The sequence below is a fragment of the Cynocephalus volans genome, chromosome 16 (assembly GCF_027409185.1).
Source record: "Cynocephalus volans isolate mCynVol1 chromosome 16, mCynVol1.pri, whole genome shotgun sequence".
In the NCBI taxonomy this organism is placed as follows: Eukaryota; Metazoa; Chordata; class Mammalia; order Dermoptera; family Cynocephalidae; genus Cynocephalus; species Cynocephalus volans.
Genome location: NC_084475.1, coordinates 62,003,636 through 62,024,953, shown reverse-complemented (window position 1 = coordinate 62,024,953; position 21,318 = coordinate 62,003,636). Strand labels below are relative to the sequence as shown.

The 21,318-nt window shown below is 38.1% G+C and overlaps 1 protein-coding gene across 2 annotated transcripts in view; it reads right to left on the bottom strand.

The window, feature by feature from the left end:
• FOCAD (focadhesin) overlaps window positions 1-21,318 on the bottom strand; it is a 338,731-nt gene that overhangs the window by 276,155 nt on the left and 41,258 nt on the right. For both annotated transcript variants that reach the window (XM_063080862.1, XM_063080864.1), the window contains exon 5: window positions 8,157-8,261. In XM_063080862.1, coding sequence (XP_062936932.1) covers window positions 8,157-8,261 — 105 coding nt within the window. The remainder of the gene's footprint in view (window positions 1-8,156; window positions 8,262-21,318) is intronic.

The window sequence follows — 21,318 nt, the reverse complement described above, 5'->3', positions numbered from 1 at the left end:
AATCAGCACCCCAAAAAGCAACAAAACCATATGATAATAGCTGATGGTCGATTTTAAGTGTTAGGGGATTTGAAGCAATTTCTTTAAGAAACAGTAAATATAATAGTGAAATTTATGTAGAAATGAACAACAATAACTAAATAACTACTCAGTAAGGTTTATTTTCAATAACTTACAAAAAGTAGTTTACCGTCAGAATGTTAAAGGCAAAAACACTAAAAATTCATTGGTTTTACTAAGCATCAAAAAATTCCAAGATAAATAAAATGTGGTATATCTGTGCAATGGATAAAAAGGAAATGAAGTGCTGAGACATGCTAAGACACAGATGAAACTTTGAAAAACATTATGCTAAGTCAAGGCACCAGACATAAAAAGGCCACATATTGTATGATTCCATTTACAGGAAATGTCCGGAACAGGCAAATTCACAGACACAAATATCAGTGTTCTCCAGGGACTGGACGTAGCGGGTACTGAGGAATGACTGATAATGGGTACAGGACTTCTTTTTGGGGTGATGAAAATGTTCTGGAATTAGATAGTAGTGATGGTTACCCAACTTTTTGAATGTAATGAAAACCACTGACTTATACACTTAAAAAGAGTGAACTTTATGGTATGTAAGTTATATCTCATAAAAAATATTCCAAATTTAAGTTAGCCACATACTATTTCAAATTGTTAGCCTTTTCTCAATTTTAGAGAAACTCATATATTGTGTAAAATATGGGTATACTGGCAATATAGTAAATGTATTAAATTGGATTTTCCTTTTCCTTAGAAAGAAAATAAGTTCAATCAAAATCTCATTTATCCCCTCAATATCCCTGACTGACAGCTTAATTGTCATTTCCACCGCTAAAACATATCTCTATCTCCTTTGCCACTAATAAACATGAAGAGAGTGGTAGACATGGAAAATCACCATTTTGTTGTCATCACAGCAAAAACTGGTTGGAGATAGCTTAATGAGGAGCAAGATATTTGCATGTCTCAAGGTGTCTTCTCCACAGATTGCTTATTAGTTACAAGGGGAAAATGATAACTATACAGTAGAGAAATCAGACAACACCTTGACTGATGATCAAAATTAAAATCCCCAGTAAGAGGCAAGATGGAAATCAGTACCTCCAGATGTGATATCCTGAGATGGACACAGCATCATTTATAAAGTATTCAAAAATGTCAATGCCATGAAAGACAAAAAAAGGATAAGAAACAGTTCCAGATTTTAAAAGGCTAAAAAGATATGACAACTAAAGGCAACATGTGATTCTTAACTAGATCCTATACTTTAAAAATAAAAATGAAATAGGCAAAAAGCGTAAAAGAACATTATTGAGACAATTGACAAAACTAGAATATGGACTGTACATTAGGAAAAAGTATTGTATCAAAGTTAAATTTTCTCCATTTGATAATCGTATCCTGGTTTTAAAGAGAATATCCTTGCTCTTAGAAAACACACTGTGAAATGTATACAATCTATTCTCAATTTTTTTTTAATTATACAGACAGAATGATAAAGCAAATGCGGCAAAGTATAAAAACACTGATAAATATGAGTAAACAGTATATGGGAGTCTTTTGTACTATTGTTGCAATTTTTCAGGAACTTTAAAATTAATCCAAAATAATAAGTTAAAAAGAAAAGCCTTCAATGACTTACCACTACTCTTTAAATAAAATCCAAAATCTATGCCACAGCCTTGCTTATTCTAGCCCATGCCCACCTTTCCCAAGCCTCACAAGGCCTCTCCCTCCATTGAGCACTAAATTCCAGCCACTCTGCCTCCTGTTAGTTCCTCTAGTGCACCAAACTCTTTCACATGACAGCATCTAGGCACTTGCTTTTACTAGATCTGAAACACTTCCTGCACTCTTCAAGTGGCTGCCTCCATGTCATTCTTCAAAATGGATAAGAGAAACTGCAAAAACAGTTTAATGCTTAGCTAGTTATCAAAATTAAAAACGGGGCTATGTTTTGATAACCACAACAACAAACTGGTCTTTGTGCACTACATCAGTATTTATCTTGGACTTCCTCTTGTTTTTCTTTATTTGATGGCCCTAAGGGATAAATGCATTTGCCTTCAGTAACAAGGAAAAAAATCAATATGAATTATAAAGTATCTCAGGCTTTAGGATATACATCTATAGGTTCTTAAAATTAACTCTCCATCCAAATAAACTACATAACACTACACAAATAGATAACACACACACATACACACACACACACACACACACACACACAGAGCACATACTTTCACCTACTCAAGGTACAACCATCCATTACTATCGGTCTATTTGTCCACTTCAGAGCATGCCATCTGCCAAAAACATTTAATATTCCCTTATTTCAGAAAATACAGCTTCATGTTGATCAGACAAATCTTCCCACAAATAAGATTCTTAACATTTGATATTTGTGCATGTCAGCCACTGTCTGGCACATCAGAATGATGCATGAATTCTGGAACAAGCAGTTACTGCTCATGAATTCACAGCTATTTCCTCACTTCAGCTAAGGAAAGAGACATCTTTAAAAAGTTTGGCATAATATGAATATGTTGAGAAAAAATTAAGAGCAAAAGCACATAAAATTTCAGGGGGAAAATAACATATTACAAAGCAGATGAGAAAATCAGCCTCTAATAATTTACAAATCATAAAAATTTAGTTTAGCTATTCTCCCTTGCAACCGAAATACCAGCCAAACATTGATTTTCTGCCCCACTTCCTGTATGATGAATATTAGAAGATGTTTAAATAACTTAAACACAAGTGTGTTATACAAAAGTGGGATTCTAGCTAACCAAAAGAAAATTCAGACAAACCAAAAGAAAATTCAGACAAAAGGGAGAAATGTCTGAACTAAAGGACATCTTAGTAATGGTAAAACAAAGGAAACATTAATTAGCATAAAAATTATTCAGCAGTAGAAAAGGGCTTCTGAAGTTCTTGAAAGCAGTTAAGTACTTACACCAGAGGTCACAAATTTGTTGCCCACGGATTGCATCCTGTGAGCAGATGTGTTTTGTCCACCTACCCAGTATTTTTAAAAATTTGAATTGATTGCCAGCATTTAGTCAGGAAATTTCATGTAAAAATCTTATCTACACTGAAAGATCTGAAAGTCTGGCAACAATGAAGCCTCATCGCCTCACTGCAACAATTGGTCAGTAGCTCTTCACCCTTCCTGCATGCTGGAAATCACACAGGAAGCTTCGAAAAAATACAAATGCCTGAGGTTGACCCTCCAGTCATTCTGGGGAGAGCCTGGACATCTATATATTTTAAAGTTCCTCAGAGGGCTCTAGTGCACAGCCAGAGTTGAGACTCATGGACCTGGAGTTTTACACTTGTCATATGTTCATCAGTTAATCACAATAGCCAAATTTACTGCATTGTTCTCCCAGTTACTCCCATCCTCAAAGATACTGGGAGTTGTGGCCCCATTTAAATGTCCCATCTTATCTTATTTAAGCATCAAAGCAAAAGACAGAACTGCCTCAAGAGGAGGAGCCAGTTAAGCAACATGAACTTTACTAGCTACACACACTCTAATGTTTCTCACAGCATGGTCAGTAGACCACCTGCACCCAAATCTCCCGTTAAAATGCAGTTTTCCAGGCCATGTTCCAGACATATATATTAAAAACTCTGAGGATGAAGGTAAACACTGAAAACCAGTTTCTAAGAGGGTGTTCACGGCTCTCTTCCCTACCTGCTCCCACAACCACACACCCACAGTCTAACCATGAATATTAATATGTGCCAGGCCCATGGAATTATTTCATTGAACAAAACCATGATCTTTTACACTCCTCTCCCTTACATCCACATTTGGCTTGCTCTCTTTAGATTGTTTTTCCTCTAGAATTGCTCCCTGGTTCTGCTCTTGACACCTCTCTCTCTATTGTCCATGATTGATACAGTAAGACAAACTTGGTGCCTTGGTGCTTAGGAACATACAAACCTCTTGCCTCCCACATATGGAACAGACAGAAGACGCCATGATTAAACCACTCAAGATCCCCTTTAGTCTAACCCAAGAGGGTCCTTGCAACTCACATGTGGTGCCAACAGCTCTCAGAGGCTGAAGTAATATTTCTCAGATGTGATCCACAGATGACCTATATCCATATCACTAAGCAACTGGATAAACATGCTGATTCCTGAGTCTCACACAAAACCTAGTGTGAATGGGAATCTCTGGCAAATGGAATTCATAAGCTGTGATTTTAAGAAGCTCCCTGGGTGGTTCTTACACACAACAAGTTTGAGAATCAGTAAGCTCTAGGTATAACAAAAAGAATACCCTCTCTAGACCTCCTTCAGGAAATTCACGGGGCCCAAGGGAACCTATTGGCTAACATTCCCTCTCTCCACTCCCATACTGGCACCCTTATGCAATTCAGTACAGACTTATTTAAAATGACTGAGTATTCTGTTTTACTGTGATTCAAATTAACCAACTATCAGGACAAAAAGAAGTGAGAAATACTTATACCCCAACTGTGTGACTAGCAGAGTCCTTAGTACCATAAAAACACAGATTAGCTTCATGCCCGGAAAACTTGCAATTATTTATCATAGTATTATTTTAAATTAATCATAACCAGAGAACACCTCTCAGTGGAGTTTTAAGCGTCTCATATCCTATTTATGTTTTCATACACAGCTCATTGGTTGCCTCTCCAAGGCTGGATGATATTGCTAACCAATATGTGGCAAAGAAGGCTCTAAAACAGCACGACAATTTTATGGCTGACTCAGGTAATCATAGCTCTCTTGAGGGGAATCTGCTCTTCAGTCTCACCTCTCCTCTGTTTCTGCCATCCACAATCCCCCCTGGAGGATCTTAAGGCTCTTATACACTCTATTACACTTTACTGATTTACAGTGCCAAGCAGCCATTCTCGTAAGGGCTCTCCATAAACATTACTGGATTATGCCAACTCGGGTGATTGATTCTGGACCTCTTAATGTGCCACCTATCTGAAGATAAACCTTTTGTATTCAATTATTTCCAGCTCTTCAAACTAGGCTCCCTATTCACACCTTGCACCTATTGCCTTTTGAAATCAAGACTGCAGTTATAAGAACCAACTACAGGAGAAAATGAATTACAAACAGGAAAAAAGGTGAAATGTTACTGATGACTGAAGGTCCAGAATGCACAATGAGGACAATCACTACGAAAATGAGAGTAGCCCTAATTCTTCTTCATGACAGAAAACTTCCTTTTACCATCATCTCAACTGGTGCTTCTTAAACTTTAAGGTGCCTATGAATTATCTGGACAATCCCTGTATATCGCAGGCTCTAATTCAAGCAGTCTGAGATGGAGTCTGAGATTCTGCATTCCTAACAAGCTCCCAGGTACTGCTGATGCTGTGCTAGGGCAACAGCAGCAGCAGCATCACCTGGGTGTTTGTTAGACAAGAATCTTGAGCCCACCCTAGATCTAAGGAGAGAATCTTCAGTTCAACAAGGTCCCCACATGACTAGTATGCACATGAGAGAGCAGCTGACATACCTTCTTGTACTTACTGGGAATCAGAATCACCTGGGAACACTTTTAAAACTACTAGGCCTCACAGCAGAGATTCTGACTCAATTGGTCTGGGGCATTTGATTGTTCCCATGTTTGTTTTTAAGCACACCCAAGTGGTTCTGATAAGCAGCCAGTGCTGAGAACCACTGAGTTCCCTACTGGGAGGGAAATATGGAGTGACTGCTAATGGTGAGGAATTTCTTTGGAGGATGATAAAGATGCTTTAAAATTGATTATGGTGATGGCTGAATAACTGTAAATATACTAAAAACCACTTTGAATGGGTCAATCACATAGTATGTCAATTATATCTCAATAAAACATGGAAAAATTAAATTTAAAACTTCAAGAGTTTCCCTACTTATAAATAAATAAATAAATAAATAACCCCCCTGTATGGTTATGCTAATTGTCTGGCTAGGGCGATTGTCAGAATCCTGCCCATATAGCCAATTGTATTGCTAGGGCTAGGGCCCACAGACCCTTCAAACCTGTTGTACAGACTAGGTCACAGACCCCTCACATGCCAGGCTGGGTCACCAGACCCCTTACATGCCTGACTGGGTCACCAGACTCCTCACATGCCTGGCTTGGTCACCAGACCCCTCACATGCAGTTCCACAAGCTAGGTAATTGGGAAAGATCCGGGGAGCTGTTGGCAGACAACATGAGCTCAGAGCTCAGTCCTCAGATCCTCAGTAGCTACAGCAGCTTCCAGATCTAGCAGCAGCAGTGGCAGCCTCTTGGGGCATCCCGGGGCCCTGGCAGCAACAGCCTCCAACAGAAGTAGTGGCCTCCCCATGGGCCCCCACCCCAGGGAACCCATAGATCAGAGCCACTCGTTCTTTATACTTAAGTCTGATAACCCAGGACACCTGGGTACAAGCTGGACAACCCAGGAACACCTAGGTGCCCAAACACATCTACATCAGACAACAACCAAGGAACACCTGGGTGCACGTGCATATTTACATCAAATGCTCAGCAAGATTTGGAATATCTGAGGGAGCTCTGACCATTTTCCTATATTTTCCCAACAATCCCTAAAGAACAACAAAATGAAATTATTTTCTATCCTGGAACTCTGGCCTGAGAGTTTCAACTTCTTTTCAAAAATAAGGAAACACAGATGTTTATCCAGAAATATTAAGATCTGCTCATCTGCTCTTCAGTTTCAATTCTGGTCAAGGCAATGGATGAAGAAGAAACCTGAAACTAAAACCTTGCATCACACAGGGTACCACTAAAAGAAAGGAAGGAAGGAAGGAAAGAAAACAGAGAGAGAGAGAGAAAGAGAAAGAAAAGCAAAGCATATTTATCAATTGGGAAAACTTTATCCTGCACACCCTGTTACCACAATATTTTCAAATAAGTAAATTTCCTTTTGCTTCCTCTATTTAAAAATGAATCAGTTAATTTATTGCATCACATCCTTCCAACTTTACTGTATGTTTGAAGATATGTTAAGAAAAAATATATAAAATGCAAATCTGACCTTTTAAAAAATGGCTTAAGAAACTCTCAATAATATACTCATAAAAATAAGAGATCACAAACATCACTAAAATTTCTGGAAAGATCACTGTAATATATGAGATACTGTTTACTTATTATCAAAAGGAAAGTGCTATAAATATAGGTAAGAGGCGCCACTCGTTTTTTGGAGAGACTCTCACAGTTTCTGACAGCTGTGGTGTCAAATGCTCAAAACTACAGGTGCTGTAAGCTCAAGCCAATGATGGCTCAGAAGTACCTGATTTACTTTCCCTGCTGAATCACCACAGCCCATGGAAGCTGTCTTCCCCCCATGAATCAATCCCTCTGTTTATAGTCCCATGGTCTCATTCTTTTTAAGCAGGCACATTCTGAATTCATCCCTCAAAAGAGTTCCTAGGAAAACGTATACCGGTTACACACTTCTGGGGTCTCTGCTAAGTAAGAACCCCTCTCTTAATAAATGGCTTTCTGGGACTTTCAAGGCAATGGGTAAGGTTACCTTCACAAGTGAGTATGATGCCCTCCATTGCCCACAACTCTCCCATAAAATCCAATGTACTATTATTGCTGCTGTGCGTATTTTTAATATAATTTTACCTTAATACGTTCTATAGATAACAAAGAAAAGGCAAATCAACACTCCTAACTACTAATATTGGCCTGGGTAATAACACTTACAAATGACAGTCTCCTATTACTTTTTATAGTGAGGAAAGCTTACCCTCTTACTCAACCTAAACCTCTACTGCTTTAAGTACATTTGCTCAATGAACTCCTCAATTTTCATAGTACTGGGACAACAGTAACACATTATACAGCAAAAGAATAACCTGAATTTTGGGTAACAGATTTCAAAAGATTTCCGTTCCAAGAAAGCAAACCTGAAACCCACACTGGTGATACTAAGCATGTTGTCAATTCTATCTCAATAGAGTCTTTGAAACACTAACTTCCTGAGAGGTCAAGACCCACAACACTTTGTGCACATCATGCTGAATTAAATAACTAAATCTTTATGGATTATCATGTCTCAATTTATAACTTAGTTAACAATTCACCTTTAAAAAAAAAAAAGACAGGAGAAAAGGCTTACCTGATAGTATATATATCCTGAATATTCTTCGCCCCACCCTGTCCTTCCTTAAGAGCTTGCATTTGTAATAATTTCATAATGGCTTTTATCAAGCCATGTGTATTCCTGTAAAGAAATATAACAACATGCTAAATGTTATAGACATAAAGTAAATATATTCTAATCAGGTGCTTAATCCTACCATTTTTAAATAACCAAACATTGCTATCCGCATTAAAGAGCAGCCACCCACCGGTACCCAGCTCATTCTACACCACAGCCAAGAACCATCCAGCACATTTAAAGGAGGAGAAATGGAGCCGAAGAACCAAACCACCAACCTATCAATCACTTCCCTATGCACTCTTAGGGGAAAATCAATCAGGAAAAAAAAACAAACATTAGCCCACATAATTTCAGGAAGTGACCGTATCAGTTATCTGTATTGAATGATCAAATCTTTTATTTATAAATATTAGTAGACCATGAAAAATAACCAGACATATGAAATGGATCATCCAGTCAAAAAGTGAGCCAGGGGACCAATTAGAGTAAATAAATCCCATTAAAACAGAGTTAGTGGATGGGGAAAAGCATGTTAAATGTTTTCCTTATTTTCTGTAAGAGGTAGAAGGATAATATGTCAAAAAGAAAAATAGCGTGCCCTTTTTAAATAAGGATCTCCCTGGAAACTAGAAATAAATCTTAGAAATAAAAAGACTGTTTGTTAAATGAAACATGTAATTATTTTTTAATTATGATTGTTAATATTTATTGAGCATCTACTGTAATCTAAGCACTCTCCAAAGTGCTTGACATGTATTATGTCATTTACTTTTCAGAACACAGTAGGTTACAAATCACTGTTAACTCTATTTGGGGGTTAGGATAAGACTTGGACTTAGTTAGATATCATTTGCGGCATTTATGTGAGGTATTACTGAGTATATTTTTTTATGGCATTAAAGTCTTCCAACTGGTAAAAGTTTTAGCCACACAGTAGACCTGCACTGTCCAATACAGTAGCCAACAGCTACATGTGGCTACTGAGCACCAGAAATATGGTTAGTTCAAATTGAGATGTATAGTAAGTATAAAATACATGCTGGATTTAAAAGACTTAGGACATAAAAAAGAATGTAAAATATCATGTATAATTTTTATATTGATTACATGTTAAAATAATATTTTTAATATATTGGGTTTCATAAAATGTATTATTAAAATTAACATCATCTGTTTCTTTTTACTTTTTTAATGTGGCTACTACAAAATTTTAAATTACATGTGGCTTGCATTTGTGGCTTACATTATATTTCTATTTCACAGCACTGCTATAGACACTCATATGGTTTATTTAGTTCCTAAGTGGATTCTTTGGGGAGTGTTGAGGTTTCTCTTGCCATTGAAGCATTTTCCACAGTATTTACACGGGTATGTTTTCTCTTTCATATGGGTCCTCTTATGACCATACAATATAAACTCACGGATGAATCTTTTGTGACAGATGTCACTCATGTATGGTTTCTCTCCTATGTGGATCCTCTGGTGAACACAGAAGTCTGAACACTGCAAGAAGCCTTTCCCATAAAGATTCTCTCTCCTGTGTGTGTTCTCTGATGAATGTCAAATCGAGACTTAGCTTTGCTCGCATCCCCTACATTGGTATTGTGTCAATTCCATGGTACTTTGACCAACAAAATGGCCAGGTAATCCCACCTCGACTCAATAAGAATTAAAATGGAAAAATTGTTTCAAAAACTGGAATAAACTGTAATTGTCTTAGGGAGGTCTGACTGCATGGTGTCTTCTCGAGGCCCTCCTTGGCTAGCACAAGTTTTGCCTTGTTTTCCTCCTTTGGGACTTCTCAGATTCTACAAAGAACCTTCTCTATTGATACTCTGAGTTTCTAGACTCATCTTATTCAAAAGCTTAGGAAGAAGATATCTTAACATCCATACTTTTCAAATAAACTTTCTTTGCAATTCTTCCCACCATTCACTTTTACAGAATCAGAACCTTTCTGTAGCTGAGGATCCTGGACTATAAGGAATAGTATCTTCCAGTATATCCTCCAGTTCTTCACAATTCCTCACAACACTTTCCTTTAAACTCCTGAAGATCCTTCAACACAGAACTCATAACTGCTCTATAACCAATTTATCAAGAACCTGTTCCTAGGTTGAAAGTCTGGCCTCAGTCACAGACAGCAGAGCCTACAGGGTCTCCTCTGAGCTTCAGTGGGATCTGACTCCTCTAAATAGGTAGTCTCTAAAGCTAACTCACCAAGTCTCAAGGTTGCAGTCTTGTCTTTTGAAAGTCACTTCCTAGAGATGATACAAACCCCTGCGACTCTGACTCAGGCCTGTGCCAGATGACATATAAGACCATATCTCATATCTGTAGCTATGTTTAGCAGATAAATTCTCATCATCACCTGATGGGCAGTTCTGAAAATCCAGTGTCTAAGACCTGTCATAGGAGGTTTCCTTTGGTCTACACTGTTCAACATGTTCAGAAGGCTTCTTGTCTGCTAGCCTTCAATGTTTATACAACCGGAAATCAGCTCTAAAGTCTGACATAAGCTAAAATGATTCCATTCATATAAAGCTGGAGAAAGTCTAGGCCTCACGTCATAAGCCTACTCCCTGAGCTTAAAGATTAGTTGAAATGCAAAAAAATATTTACACTCTGTAATGATAAAATAAAATTTTTTTAAAAAATGAGATTAGTTGAAATGGCACTCATTTTAAATGATCAGTGTTGATTGGACTTCTGACTGAATTTCTTCTGAGAATTATGGACGCATTAAATAATCCTTTTTTGCATGTGAAGCTATACTGGTTTTCCTTAAGTAATGATTTATTTGTCATATGACTAGAGTTCTAGAGAGGATAAAATTCATGACAGATCTACAATTTTTAACTAATTTGGGCCCCCCACCCCTTTATGAAAGCAGTAGAACCTGAGGGAAAAAAGCATACACATCACATTTACATTTAATTCCAAGGGTTTCCAAGGAGTTCACAGACCCACTGACTCCAGTTTTTTAATCTTTAAGTTAGGTCTCACTTGGTCTCATTTGCGGATCCAGATTTTATTGTGTAGATAATTAAGTCAATGCTGTATTTTAAGCAAAAGTGTACCATGAATAGATTATAATTTTTTTAAGATGATAGCATCAATCAAATCACATATAGATCCATTCAAATAGTAATATATTTGCAATAAATTCAACTGAACTATTATTATAATATTTCAAGTGGATTAAGAGGGACGGTTTCAGATTAATTTTTATTTAATCCCTACTTTAATTCTAATTAGCTAGGAAATCATGGGCAAGCCACTTAACTGACTAGGAATCACAACATCCTCATCTGAACAATCTAAAATTATAATAATAAGCCCATCTCTTGTGTTGTTTTGAAGAATAAATAAAAGTAGTCAGTAAAGTGCCTGGTTATTTTTTCAAAAAACTGTTATAATCTAATACTTACAACTATACCATAAAGATAATAATGTTCTCTCTTTACAGATGAGGCTGTATCAGAGTTAATGAATTCTGAAGCCTGGAATCTGCCTAAAACTAACTATAAACCCACCTGACTCCTAAAAATCTCTGATACTTTCCTCCTCTCTTCACAAAATCTGCTTTTGTTTTCAAGCCTTTGTTACTCTGCATCTGAGATCTACTCTTGCAAAATTAAATTTTTGGATTGAATTCTATATGATACAGAAAAAGGTTAGAATAACAAATAATGCTGAAAATCAAAATAGTGAATTAAAAGAAAACATAACCATTACAGAAGCAAAAATCAAAGAAAGTACAGAAGAAAATTTCACTGGACTTAAGTCTTCAAACTGAAAGAGCTACCAAGTGCTAGGCAAGATTTATGAAAAAAGTAATTGCTGACATTTCCCAAATCCAAAGATAAAAAGCAAATCCTATGAACTCTGAGATCTTATAAAACAAAACCTATAAAATAAAAACTATTAGACTGACATCATTTCTAATTTGGCATCAGAATTCTCATCTGCAAAAGTGAATGAAACAATGTATATGGAATTATGAGTGAAAAAGGTTTATAAAACTCAATAAGTTTAAATCTGCCCCCCCAAAAAACTGACAGTAATATAAAGACAAAAGAAATATTTGCAGACATAATACTCTGAAACATTTTTTAAAGAAGTTCTCCAGTTAAAAGATAATGCATGATGACTGCACAACTTTGTAAATATAGTAAAAACCACTGAATTACACAATATTAAAGAATGATTTTCTAGTATGTAAATTATATCTTAATAAGCTGTTTTTTTTAAAAAAAAGATAAAACATAAGAAAGAATTAAAGAAATAAAAAAGATGTAGACTACAAAGAACTTTGGTCAGCATGAATACCAGAAGAACTTGCAATCATTTTTCAAACGTGTCTATAAAAATTGAAGTCATTGTTAAGAGAAAATTGAAGGGAATATGTGAAAAATAACCAAAAAAAAAAAATCTGTAGCTAAAATTCTAGATAGTTTCAGCAAAGTTAATAGAGAGGGTTTTTAGGGAAAAGAAAATTTAGTTAAGATAAGAGATAGTCTGAAGTGAAATATTTATAACATGTAAAGGGTTAACATCAATAGAACAAGAAAAGCAACAAGATAAAGCAAATCATAGAAAAGAAAAATGAGCAGAAAATATAGATATGCAAATCATAGAGGAGAAAGATTCAAAATACCCAGTGTTAAGAGTAAATGGGAGGAAATAAGCACTTTCATGTTGAACATACATTGGTTCAGCATTTATGGAAAGCAACTTGGCAGTATCTATAAAAATTTTAAATGAACATACCCTTTTTCCTATAAATTCTGCTTCTACAAACCCATCCTTCTATAAACCCATCAAAAGAAAAAATTATACTGTATTCATTATCTTAAAAAAGGGGAGAGAGTAGAAATGGGAGAGATCCGATCAAGATGGCGGAATAGACAATTCCCAGCATCACACTCTCCCACAAATCAACCAAATTTACAACTATCAGAATGTAAATCAGCCAAGCTGGGGCCGCTGGAGCTCAGGGGAAGAGGAGGAGAGACCTATGGAGTTAATGAAGGTGGGAGAAACGACAAAGAGAGAAAGAAAAAGCTTCTCTGAGCATTTCGGGCCGCAGATGCTTTAAGACTCGAGCTGCTGAGCACATGGAGCAGGAGCCGGCCGAAGCCGCAGCTGTGTCCTTCAGATGAGTTACTTGGAGGCAGCAGGAGAGAAGAGGGCTTTGGCAGCCCCCAGGAGAGCAAGACCACTAACAGGGTTCCCATGGACCCACGCAGGAGTGAGGAGCCAGAACAGCAAAGGGAGCCACTCAGAGGCTGGTGAGTCATCACAAGGGACAGTCACAGGGCCCATCCCATGGGAAGTGTTTGGAGCACAAGAGGTGGGGGACACAGGCCCACCAGGGGAACACTGGAACACAGCAAGGACAGCTGATCTGCCCCCCAATCAGCACAGGACCACTCAGAGGAGACTGGTCGGGAATGCAGAATTGCATGAGGTGCAGCTTGATGAAAAAACTCAGGCCCAGATCAGAGATTCTACAGAACACAGACCTACCAGGTCTCTGGAGAGCCGGAAGTACCTATAAGGTCAACCATTAAACCCTGAGCTGCACAAAAAGCCTTACCCTAGGGAAATAGCAGCAAAGTAGCAATTTAAACAACCACACAGCTCAAGTACTGGTTCCCACAGGAAGTTCCCCTGTGTTAGAAGCAAAGGACAAAAAAATTAGTTCCGGCCCAGGCACACCACCAGCACTTTGGGGCCTGCCTGGGAACTGGAGGCTTGGATCTGGGGACCAGACCCCATTCCCATTTCCAGGCAAACTGCACCAGTGCCTCGGGGCCAGCCGAGGGACCTGAAACATGGAGAAGGGGACTGGACCCCCCTCCCACAACCAGGCACACTATGCCAGCACCTTGGGGCCTGCCCAGGGACCCAAGGCAAGGAGAAGGGGACCAGACCTCTCTCCCACAACCAGGCACACTGAGGCAGCATCTTGGGGCTCACCCAGGGACCCAGGGCATGGAGAAGGGGACTGGACATCTCTCCCACAACCAGGCACACCAAGCTAACGCCTTGGGTCCCACCCAGTGACCCGAGGCATCTAGCCAGGAACCAGACCCTCCTCCCACAACAAGGCACACCATGCCAGTACCTCAGGGCCCACGCAGGAACCCGAGGCAAGGAGAAGGGGACTGGACCTCTCTCCCACAACCAGGGACACCGTGCCAGCACCTCAGGGCCCACCCGGCCCAGAAGCATGCAGAAGGGGACTGGACCCTCCTCCCACACCAGGCACAAAACGCTAGCACCTCAGGGCCCACCTGGGTACCCGAGGCATGGGGAAGGGGACCGGACCCTCCTCTCACAACCAGGCACACTGCACCAGTACCTTGGGGCCCGCCCAGGGACCCGGGACATGGAGAAGGGAACTGGACCCCTCTCCCACAACCAGGCACAGGGTGCCAGCACCTTGGGGCCTGCCCAGGGACCAGAGGCATTGAGAAGGGGACCAAACACACCCCACAACCAGGCATACCACAAGTGCCAAGGAGCATATCAAAAACAGCACCTCCATGTGGGTGGCCCACCACAGCCACCACAATAACCATGGCTGCTGCAAAAGCGGCTAGACTCCACAGCCACCATGCAGATGGTCCACCAACCACTGGAGCACATTCACACAAGAGTCACCAGCAGAGACAAAGAAAAGAAGAGGATGTCTCTTTCTACAAAACCCATTTCAGAGTGACAGAAGAAGCATCTGCTCTATGATAATATTGGGGGACCTGATCACATCTCTCAGCACTGGACAGATCATCTAGGCAACAAGTTAACAGAGTAACCATTATTCTTTCAGAAGGAGAGAAGAAATCTAAGGCAATTAGAGGGGGGAGGAGGAGGGAATGGGGGGAAAGGAGAGATTGGACAAGGAGCATAAAGAATAATTACAATTTGTAACAATATATATGCTAGTAATATTGATTTGATCAACCTATCTCAATGTTCAACCCCCAAAATATATATAATTGATTTTGATTCAATAAATAAAATAAATTTTTTAAAAATGGGAAGAGAAAAAAATGCATGTTTTTAAATAGGGAAATAGCTAAAATATGACACATCTACATTATAGAATACTCTGCAGCTGTTAGTTAGGACGCAAACAGATTTATGGATGTGACATGGAAAGACGTCCATCACATATTTAGTGAAAAAAAGCAAGTTTTAGAACAATAAACATATGAATGGAATACCCAATTTTAAAGCACTTGATGTGCATATACCTATAAATGCTTTTGTATAAGTCTGCAAATGGGATTCCAATTTCACTGGAGTGCACTGGTCCCTCTTCCATGTACTGTACTGGATCTGATATCAGACTACCCTAACTTTCTCTGTACCCTAGAGGAAGACCAAGAACTTGGAAGAACCTCTGAGACCCGCTACTAGCCCTGAGCCTTTCCACTTGTCCCATTTCCAACTTTTTACCAGGGCCCAATTAAAAAAGTGAATTTTAAAAAAAAGAAAAGAAAAAGAAGATAACAAAAAGAAGTTATACCACTTACTTTCATTACCTGCAAGTGCCACTGTTTAAGTTTTCAAAAATATACGTGCAACTTAGATAAAAGTTAGATAAAAAAAAAAAGGGGGGGAATATTTATAATTTCAAGGTGAGGAAGGACTTTCTAAACATGAATAGAAGATTAAACGTGATATCCTGGATAGATAATATGAGCAGAAATTTAAATAAAGAATGAAATAACCATAGTGTCTTTTATTTCAGACCTGTCTTCAGCCAGTTTAGCACAGACACAAACATGTTGTTTAATTTGAAAAAGCAGGTTTCTGAGGAACATTTTCAAGAACTGAAATTAGCCTTTAGAAGCAGGCTGTATGAGTTAGAGGTACACAGATATACGGAAGAGTTAATTAACAAATCAAAGTAAAGACTTTAATCAAGGCAAAAAAAAGAGTTGATTAAATATTACGCCTAACTTATTCATAGTATAATGTGTTCAGGGGATATCATTAACAAAAAAGGCATATCCAGCTGCCTACCAGATATTTCCATTTGGGCATGTGAATTGTGCCTCATATTCAACAGGTCCAAAATTGAACTCATGCTCTCCTCACACACTTGGTCTTCTAATGCTCCCTGTCTACCTGTAGAGCAAGCCAGAAATCAGAGAGTCATCTTTCACATATCCCTTTCGGTCATCTTCATATCCAACCGCACTCAAATACTTCACCCCCTAAATATCTCACAAATCCATCTATTCCCTCCATCTCTACTGCAAGCAACCACCATCTCTCATCTGAACTACAGCAACAGCCACTTAAGCTAATCTCCCTGAATCCTCTCTACCTTCCTACCCCAAACCCAGCACTTTAAATTTTATGTGCATACTACAGCCAGAGTGGTCTTTGGAACCACTGGAACCCACTAGATAAAACACTTCAAGAGATTCGCCCTGTACCCAGGATGAAGACCCAAATCCTCAAGATTACCCATCATGGCCTGCACTGTCTGACCCCTACCTACTTTCCCAATCTCATCTCAAACCACTCTCCCCTGCTCTTAGCACTCTTTCATGCTTTCCTAGTGGCCATCTTCTCTTCTACAACAGGGACTTGGCACATGCTATTTCCTATAACCAGAAAGTTCTACCCTTTCTTATTTGCCTAGATAACTTCTATTCATTTCTTAGTCTCATTTCCTCAGGAAAGCCTTTCCTGACCATCGTGACTAAGTCAAACCTTCATGTTAAAGGCACTCCCAGCACAGTATACTTTGTCTGAATGTAGTTCATTATGGAATTGTAGAATTATGTGATTATGGCAATCTCTCTCTAAACCAAAAGTACCATGAGGGCAATGACTATGTCTGCTTTACTCACCATGATATCACAGCACCTAGCACAGGAACATAAAAGATAATAAATATACTCAATAAATATGTTTAATTAATAGATGGATAGATGGATGGATGGATATAACTGAGGTACTGTGTTGTTTGGCTCCAGAGGTGACCTATAAAGTAATTGCTAGTTCTATAACTACATGATTTTACATATGCACATTAAAATTAGAATATCTGGTCTCTTTAATATCAAAATTCGTGATTTAGTTTTTTACTAAATAAACTAATACAAACGGTATTACTGATTGTGGTTGTAAAAGGACTTTCATTTCAGGAATCACACATTTAAGAAATGAGAGAATTGCAAATACAGGGAAGATAAAATTAACATAATAGTCCTATATTATCAAGCAATGAAACAATCCTTGCTTGGGAAGGGAAGCAGATGCTTCTGTTGGAGTTTCATTTTTTGGTTTGTTTGTTTTTTTTTTCACTTAACACCTCTTAATCCTTGTACTTACAATATTAAACCAACTTAAGATTCCTGATAGCATAAGAAAAGTAAGAGATATTCAGATGGCATATAGATATTTAACTGCTCAGCTGAAGACTGCCCGCCATATAGCTAAATTCACCACGCTGCAAATTAACTCCTAAGAGAGTCTTAGGAATAGTAGATGGTTCCTGTAACTAACAGAAGATGCAAGAAGTCACCTTTGGAAGTTGGCACTTTCTTTTACTCCCATCTTTAGTGATCTGTTACGTATAAAAATCATTGAATAGCAGAAGGATTTTTTGAAACTTTACTTAAATTCCTCTCTCTCTCTCTCAAGCTGCTTGTAAAAAGTGGATCCAAAAAACAGCCTTAAAAATAGAGAGAAAATAATAAAGTCTCAAAAAAGGGATTAAAAAAAAAAAGAGATTAAAAAAAAAAAAAGAGGGAAGAGGACTAAAAAACACCAAGTATGTTTATATCCATGAGCTCATTACAATTTTTAATAAAATAAAATCTAACTAGTTACCACTGAAAAAATGTTAAAAATAACTCTTCATTTTGGAATTTAGTAAATAAAGGAAAGAATTATGTATATAACCTGCATTTCCTGTACAAATTGTACTACTAGATAAATAGTAGATATGAGGAAGGTTCTCTTTATGGCAGTATTTCAGGTAATAAATGAAGAAAAATAATAATAGAATTAGAATATCACCATTCTGAAATCCCTAATGAATTAATGGATCTAGTCATTGACCCTCAACAGCTGCTAACATGACCAAAAATAAAAATAATCAGACATTATGTGCCTCTCTCCACCCCAAGCTTGTTCTGAGAATTAAGTGAAGAACTGTAGGTAAAGCTCTAACACACAAGGAGAGGCACACAGCTTACATTCTAGAAAGGCTAGTTTTCTTCTTTAACTACCCTTCCCCTAGCAACCAAGGCAGTGGTTTTTTTCTATTATTATTGCTGTTTGGAGAAATAATCTACAGTTTTAAAAAAAAAATTCCAGAGGAGGAGGAGGGAAAACACAACAGTATCCTGCCATCACAGTAAAACAATTATGTTATCTTCAACACTAACTCTTCATCCACTCAGTTTCTCCTCCTTCTATTCCTGTAGAGCAGGAATCTAGTGTCAGTCACTTATACTTAAACACAATTGTGTGTCAAAGCTAAAACTGAACCGCCTAACAGATACCTATTTCCAAGATCATAACTCTCCCCAAAGTTCAATCCCATGTTCAGTGCAGAGAGCTCCTCAGGAATAGCACCCCAGTCCCCTCTCTGTTTGGGGAATTATCACTCCTTCTCCACTCATACGGTTACTGTATAAGGGATCCCAGCACACATATGTTCATACAATGAAGACACAATCAGTAGAGGGTTAAATTGCGCCCCTCAAAAAGACACATTTAAGTTCTAACCCCCAGTAGCTGTAAATGTGAACTTATTTGGAAATAGAATCTTTGCAGATATAATTAAGTTAAGACTCTTAGGATGACATCGTCCTAGACAGGTCTTAAATGCAATAGTTGGTATCCTTATAAGAGAAACGACAGGGATATCTGAGACACAAAGACACACAGAGAAGGTACCCATGAGAATACAGAGGCAGAGATGGGGTTATGTGGGCACAAGCCAAGGAATGTCAAGGATTGCCAGCAGCCACCAGAAGCTAGTAGGGAAGCATAGAACCGGTTCTCCCACAGAGCCTTCAGAAGGAACAAATCCTGCTGACATCTTGATTGTAGACTTCTGGCATCCAGAATTGTAAAAGAATAAATTTCTGTTGTTTTAAGCCACCAAGTTTATGGTAATTTGTTACAGCCACCCTAGAAAACTAATACACAGCCCCTGGAAGAGCTGATTAATCAAGCTTTGGATCCTTCCTTTGGAAATCTGTAATTGAGGCCAAGAAACTCCAGTCTCAGTGTGGCTGTCTCATACATATGAGATGTTAACAGTAGCAGGTGGTACCTTGTAAACTAGGAAAAAGAAAAAGTTAGTCTACAGCAAGAGAGAAGAATGAAACTCACAGCCTGTATCCAATTTGTTTCTGCAGCCAGGTGCATCCTTCTTGTTGGGTCCTATGAACACCCCTTTATCAAAAAAATGAAAATCACCCTTTTAGGCTCAAACTAGTTCAAGTGGATTTCAGTAACTGGTAGCCGAAAGGATTCTAACACAATCAGGAACCTGCTGCCAAAAGCAGGTTCAATAAAGATCAGCAGAAACAAGTCCTTCCGTGGGTGGGTGCCAGGAAAAGCCAAATTTACTCTTTAAGGAAGAGCAAAGGAAACTTCAGGACTGAGCAACAAGCATAGTAAGTAACAAGATACAATGCAAAAAGGAACCTCAATTTTCACTGAGTATAAGAACCAAGACCCAGATCTTATAATGAGAAAGAATGGGGGTCAATAATGATGTTGAAGATTCCCCAAAATATATATAAAACAAAAAGAGAAAATATTTTGGTCAAGTTGTACAAACTATACTAATTCAAACCAACTACATAAATTGCTTTTCACGAGGTATATATGGCATGATTACTATAGTGCATATAAATAGCATGGATCAGGTTTCTTTTATTTGGGCTTTATTTGATTATAACACTATACACTGCTCATGTATGCCTGGTCTCCTTTCTAAAGGACTACAAATAATGCTTGGTTCTTTGCTTTTAAAATATACAAAATAAGAGGTACAAAGAAGTACCCATATTTGACCAGAGATAGAATAAAAAGGGTTTGGGTTGAAAAGAATGACATGCCTCTATTTTAGGGGCATCCCTGGGCAACATAGGAAAAAATGGTACAAACGTGGCCAAGTCCCTTTTCAGCTAGGAATTGACAAACTGGTAAAAGGCCAAAAAAATAGTACATTGAGTAATGCTGAATATAAATGATTACATTGGGCAATGTTAGCATCACATATTGCACACAGGTATGGATATTCAAGGCTGTACCCCACAGATAAGTACAATCAATTACATTTCAATAAATTTAAAAAAAAAAAAAAAGGATTTCAGATCCCTGAAAATGACAATTGGTCACAGCCTTAAGCACAGTAAGTCAGCAGCAAATAAGAGAATGATAAGCAATGGGTTAATAATCATTGTCTAAATTCATTATAAAATTATATGAGAAAAGAGAGACAAACAGAGACAGGAGGAAAGAGAAAAAAAAACAGTTTTGGGACACCAATGAATGACAAAAATAATGCTTCTTAAAAAAAAATCTAAAAGATGTAATGCTATTGAGCTTTCACTTGAGAAAATTCTGGACACTCATTTGTCTCCTAAGTACCAGAAAACAGCCTGATTTCTCCTGAAACACTTTTCCATTATAAAAGTAATTTGTCTAGAAGCCACTGTTCTTAAATCACCTAGAAACATCTTAGCATAAACACATGACTCTAACAGTGGAACTTGAAAAGAAATAGGGCAGAACGTTCCAGTTGAGAAAAGTGGCTAGAATCACTTTTCTCGTTATGAGCTACAAGATGGGAGTATTTCTGGGATTTGAGAGAAAGAAAAGTGACTGGGAAAAAAATGAAGGAGAACATCTAGAAACAAACTAATAGGCTTAAAAAGAATATTTAAGAAACACAGTGGGGAAATACATGGTCTAGTAATTCTGTAACTCCCCAATAAGAGTTAAATGAGCAATGATATCAATATAGATATGAATACTGAAACCATCTCAAATTCATGAAGTAATACTGTGACACTCTAGCTGAAAATTAAAGTGTGCTGTCTTCCTTATACCTTGGAGG